Source organism: Oryzias latipes, chromosome 16, assembly GCF_002234675.1.
Source record: "Oryzias latipes chromosome 16, ASM223467v1".
Classification (NCBI taxonomy): Eukaryota; Metazoa; Chordata; class Actinopteri; order Beloniformes; family Adrianichthyidae; genus Oryzias; species Oryzias latipes.
The window spans coordinates 3,198,912-3,204,911 of NC_019874.2; the positions used below are offsets into that span (position 1 = coordinate 3,198,912).

A 6,000-nucleotide genomic window follows, 5' to 3' on the forward strand; every position below is an offset into this window, starting at 1 on the left:
ACCGTTAGCTCTGCAGAGAAAGTGGATGTTAGCCTGGGGGCGGAGCTTGCAGCACAGACTCTTCCTGGAAGGAGCGGTTATTCACTTATCTACATCACAATATAATAGAATAGAATAGAATAGCTTTATTGTCATTGCACAGAATACAACTAAATTTAGCAGCAGCTCCCTTGTGCAAAGAAAGCAAAAAAAAGAAAGCAACATATAAAGCAAACAACAAATCTGTAAAACAGTTAGAAATCCGCTGTTATTTTCTGTCCGTATTCAGGGTTCAGACAGCTGTCTCTTAGCCTGTTGTATTTTGCTCGTATTGACTTGTATTGCCTCCCAGAGGGCAATAAGTCCAAGAGGTGGTGTCCAGGATGAAGCCCATAGCCTCACCAAAGACAGATTCCACTGTGGAGTCTGACTTTGGCGAGGCTATGGGCTTTATGTAGGCATCGAGAGAGGTAAATGCTGGGCAGAGAGCAGCCGATGATCCCTTTCTGCTGTCCTAACAACCCTCTTCTCTTCCTCTGTGCGGGTGGAGAACCGCAGCGTTGTAGCACGTTACTAGACTATAGAGCGGTAGCCGGTCACCAGTAGCTGGGTGCTCGGGTCCTCAGTACTCTCTAGAAGTGGAGCTGCTGCTGAGCCTTCTTCACCACTGCTGCTGTGTTCACGAGAGGTCTGCTGTGATGTGAAGGACTCGATGCTTTCCCTGGATTAGGAGGGGCTGGTGCTCAGAGCGCAGAACGCTAAAAAATGCATGAATGGATCAAAACACCGCTTTGGGGTTGTTTCTTGTAAGGATGGAACAATATAATAAAGTTAGAAGTTAAAAAAAGTTGGTTTTTCATGATAAAGGCCCTTTAATAAAAGGCTGGTAAGTGTGGATAAAAGAAGGTTGTGCAGAGGAAAATGTTTGTAACAGTACGTTAGAGAGATCAGCAATATCAGCCTTTTTTTGCTTCATGCTTTATTTCTTACTTGAACCTAATCCTGGGATTTTTTCCTGCAATCTCTTCCGACAATAATCCCCTGTTGGAACTTGGAAGAACTAGTGAACAATAAAAAAGCAAAAGAAGAAGAATCCCGCTCACTGCCACTCCCTGCTTGTCTGGGTTGAACACCACTGGCTGAATGCACGTCTTCTGATTCATGTGTAAAAGGATGACAGCAAACCCAACACATTCATCCATCTTCAAGTCCAGTTCAGTCCTGTGCAGGGTCAAAGGTTACTGGAGCCTTTCCATCCATCTTAATGACAACGGTGGGGTGTTAGCAATCACAGAGTCACACACTTAGATACACCGACACCTAGGCTGAATTATCTCCCTACCCCTCCAATTTTAAGGGGAATTTAGAGGGGTAGGGTTGTCCGGAAACTATTTTTTAAGGGCTAACCCTCCCAGCCGAGGGAAACCGAACTCTCCACCGTGAGGGTGTTCCGCGTCGCGCTGTGCCACGAAGGAGGAGCACTTTCCTTTGCTATGGGATTCAAACCAGGAACTCACAACACCACGGTACAGCTCCAAACCAACCACATGAAGAAGTTTTCCCTATTTTCCACATTTCCTGCTCATTCAAACCAAGTCCACAAGTCCCATTAGTGCAGAAGCGCCTTCATTCATCCTACCTGCAATACGAATGACTGCCCTCTCGGCTGGATCCAGGACCTCCCCTGAGGCTGACTTGGAGCGCTTAACCCTCTGGTATTTGGACAGATTCCAGGGCAGAGTGTCTCCAGGACAGGGGGCGCTGCTCTTCTCTTCAAGGCTCTCCTCCCGTGGAGCTCGGTCCTTGCATCTGTCTTTTTTGGTCGCCATTTCCTATCATATGGAGACATAAAGAGTCAAAGTCGCAAAGAAGTTTGAACAGACAAATATATATTTATCTATATTTGCACTGCCTCGTTGGCTTATCGTCTACATGCTCAGCACTTTTGGTGAACAACAAAACCGATCCAGAGGCACTTTCTGTACTAGGCAACAATTCACTGTTTTCCTTTTTTCATCATCCAAATAGGGAATATGTGTTAAGAAATGATCCACAGCTCCCACTGACCATCAGGAAAATCCTAATGAACACAAAATGAAAAGGGAAGAAATATTTCACTAGGATTTCTTATTTAACAATTGGAATATAACACCAGTGCAAATGTAGACATGTTTACTGGTTTATTGATTATCCGTGTTTTTAGCACACAGTCTGGCCTCTGACAGCAGTACCTTCTGAAAAAGATGTTCTGCAGCCTTTAAGTCTGAAGTCATGTTGACTTTAGTTATGGCTTTATTAAAGAAAGTATCAGATGTGAATTTTACTTTGTGTGGCAAGATGTGCACATAATGCATAATAATAATAAAAATGTATACTTTTAAAATCTGAACATGAACAAAAATGTGATATTTGTCTGAAACAATATGAAATAAAGGTGCTAGTAAACAATAAGAATTAGGGCCAGCAGGCCAGCAGGCCAGCAGGGGCAACAGGGGCAGCAGGCTCTCTAGTCAAACTTTTCCTGCAGTCAACTCAGCCTCACTTACTGTACTTTAGCTGAACTTTATCACGAGTTAAAACCCAAAACAGCTAATGTCAGGGTTCTCCCATATGCAAAACTGCACACACACACATTAACTGAACATTATGCTTATCAGCAGAAATGCACATATTTGAATGTTTTTATTGATAAACTAAGAAGGGCTCTTTCTTCTGTGCAAATAAAAATGGAACTTATGGAAGAAATCATTAATTTAGTACAGCAGCAACGTTTTGAAAAAATGAAAGATAATAACCGGATAAGAAATTATGGTTTTAAGACCCTTCACAGAGTTGCTCCAACATTTGCATTTAGGTTAAATATTCCCCAATAGGGATCTAGATCAGTTAGAAACTGACAGCTGAAAATAATTTCCGTTTTATTTAAGATATGATGCAAACACAGTGTTAAAGAGTCACAAAGGTTGAATAATTCAGCTGAGCCTGAGGGAAATGTTGGCTGAACCAATCTTAGTCGGTCAAGTTTTTTGGAGTTAAGACAACTCCAAGCAGAGGTCAGCATTTGTACAGACTATGTGTGGCAACAAATAGCTGTAGATGTTCATGGGATACTGGATACCAGTTTAAACTCTGGATTCATGCAGATGAAACCATCACATGTGAGTTTAACTGCAAACATTCCAGTTCGTCACAGATGAGCCATAAGAGGACAGGTCAGAAGAATTCGACCGTTTCTGCACCGTCCTCAGGAGCATCAATCCTTGGTGTCCTGACGATGCAGTCATGCACCAGATAATGTGAACACCACCACCACGACATCCCAGCTCTTCATCAGGAAAGTTGGTACCCGGAAGCGCGTGCACAGACAGACTTCTCCTTACCTTTCCTCGAAGCTGGATCAGTGCGTGAAAGCTCGCCCGGCGTGCGTGGCGTCTCACCGCGTCCTGCGCGCTCTCACCAACCCAAACAAATGAAGGTGGCAGAGGGCCCGCGCTTGTGACGGCGCACGGCACGTGTCCGCAGGGGTCAGCGGAATCGGCCGCTCCTTTTACGGAACGCAGCGCCGCTGGCTGAAGAGGAGGAGGCAGCGCGCACGAGCCGCAGTCATCTGTGACCTTCCTCCCGCCTTCAGCATCCCCGCACCGGACGCCGGTACTTGGCAACGCCTCAAACCCTGCAGGTCAAAGCCGAAACAGTCTTCTGCTGCGGCATGGATCCCTACCGCAGAGCCGCGGAGGAGGCGGTGTTAGAGTAGCAGGAGCCGCGGCAGGCTCCGGTGCTGCAGCGGCGGAAAGCGGGATGACTCACGGTTCGATTAGTTTGCCTGTCTGCCCCGGCCGGGCGGGCAGAAGGCTGGGGTGTCTGCAGGTTTCTGCAGAGGCTGAGCTGCCTCACAGCAGTGCCGGTCAAAGGGAATGCGGGGGCCGTTCTGTGGTGTCCCTCCCAAAAGAAAAAAAAGGAAAACCACAATGGGGGGGTCCTCCCCAAAAAGGTTTTAAAGAAGTTTTTTACCAAGTACTCGTGAACTGCACCCAAAAGGAAAGATGGAATATGTGGTGTTTGAAAAGGGTCACTCTGATGAAAATGATGTTTGGGGCCTTAAGCTTTTTGCTCTGCTCCATTCTGATGCATCCATTTGCAAACAAGTAGATCCATGAACATCTTTGTTTTGTCGTCAGAGCTCGAAACTGAGGCCCCAAAACTGTATGACTGGATAGCTCTGACATTTCTCACCATTATTGTTGCACCGGTAATGTAAGTTAGGGGGTGTGAGGGGCTGTAAGAGAGCATGTAAACAAAAGGATGATGGGAACTGGTAGCAGGCTCACTCAGCACCAACGATCCCACCCATAACTCAAAAGTGAATTTCTAATGAACTCCTGCCGCTCTGCAGAAACATTGGCTTAGAAAGCTACACATTTTGTTTTATTATTAATAACACAAAAGAAAGCATCACACCATCATAGATAACTGTACCATATTGTGTACACACAAAGTTGCAGCGCTTTTATCATATTAAACAATACACTTTTCATCCTGTTCTTATGAGGTGTACCTTGTACATTTTTAAATATGGTCCATGGCGTATACTTGTATGCCTCTTTCTACCTATACCAAATCGCTTTACAGTCCCAGTCCCATTCACCCAGTCACACACACATTCACACACTGGTGGCGGCTCTGCTGCCGAACACTGGCGCCAACCTCTCACCAGAGGCAAGGTGGAGTTCAGTGTCTTGCTAAAGGACACTTCAACACGTGCGTGCAAAGCAGGAATTGAACCTGCAATTTTACGATCAGGGGTTGACCGCCCTACCACTGCAACATAGCAACCCCAGTTGCCCAAATACTCTTTTCAATGATTCTGTTGGTATTTTTTTTCAATGCTTTATTAATTTTATAGTAAAAATGTATGATGAAAGATGTATTCTGATATAAGATTAAATATTAAGGTTTTATAATTAAAATGTACAAGAGTGCATAGTGAGAGTACACAATAGGATTTTATGAGTTTTAAAAATATCTCTAAAGCAAATGAGTAGATAAAGGTTCTTTAACCTTTCTTGGTTCTTTTCATGGTTAGTGTTCAGGCTCTCCCTTGTCACTGTCTCACCTGGTTTCATTGGCCAGTTACCCACAGCTGGATTCATTTAAGTTTTTTCCAACCCATGGGAAAATAAGATGACTCCATCTCGGAGGCCCCGCCTTGAGTGACCGGGGCAAATGTGAAACTTGCGACGGCCTCGGCTGATTTTCACCCAGGGAAACAAACATCATCCAAACTTTTTTACAAAGATGGATGTGCATAGTGTGCATTAAAAAGGAAAGCGTTTTGGTCGATCACCACTAGCTCTGTTAAGAAAGTGGGCGTGTCTGTTAGCCAGGGGGCGGTGCTGGCAGTACAGACTCTTCCTGGAACGGGCATTGTCACAATGTGAGAACCTGCTGGTTTTCGTGGATTGGGAGGGGCTGGTGCTAAGAGAGCAGGTTTTTAGAGGAAATCTCTAAAATGCATGAACAGATCAAAATATCGCTTTGTTTTTTTGTGAGGAATGAATATAATGACACACTTAAAAGCTCAAAAAATAGATTTTGTTTGGTATAGGCCTGAACAGCATGCAGTATGGTCATTTAGTTTCTGAAGTAATATTTGATTTTTTACAAAGTAAATAAAACATTGTATTAATTTTTCTATTCAGTTATTGAGTTTCAAGTTTCTCAAATTGTGACCATAAAACATGGGATGTGGAAGATCCTCTGTGAGCCTTGGCATATGGTAACCCTTGTGCTATCCTAGGCACTTTAACGTTGGGAGTTTGGTCATCTAGAACAGTGTTTTTCACTAGTGTGCCGTGGGAGATGGTCAAGTGTGCCGTGGACAATTGCCCTCATTGACTGATCTAAAAACATTTAGCATCTCCAGGATATCAGCTCTGTGTTCATCCAAACAAACCCTGATAAAACACTGAAAAGGTATGAATATGAAAGGTTGTAAAATACTTTTTTCTTTGTGTTTATTTG

General features: G+C 44.1%; 1 protein-coding gene across 1 annotated transcript in view; it reads right to left on the reverse strand.

Annotated features, from left to right (window-relative positions):
• LOC101157521 (plectin) overlaps positions 1-3,842 on the reverse strand; it is a 194,012-nt gene extending 190,170 nt beyond the window's left edge. Inside the window, exons 1-2 of the mRNA XM_023964104.1 lie at positions 3,360-3,842; positions 1,619-1,811 (exon numbers count right to left, since the gene is read on the reverse strand). Coding sequence (XP_023819872.1) covers positions 1,619-1,808 — 190 coding nt within the window. The 5' untranslated portion in view covers positions 1,809-1,811; positions 3,360-3,842. The remainder of the gene's footprint in view (positions 1-1,618; positions 1,812-3,359) is intronic.
• Between the last annotated feature and the right edge of the window lie 2,158 nt (positions 3,843-6,000).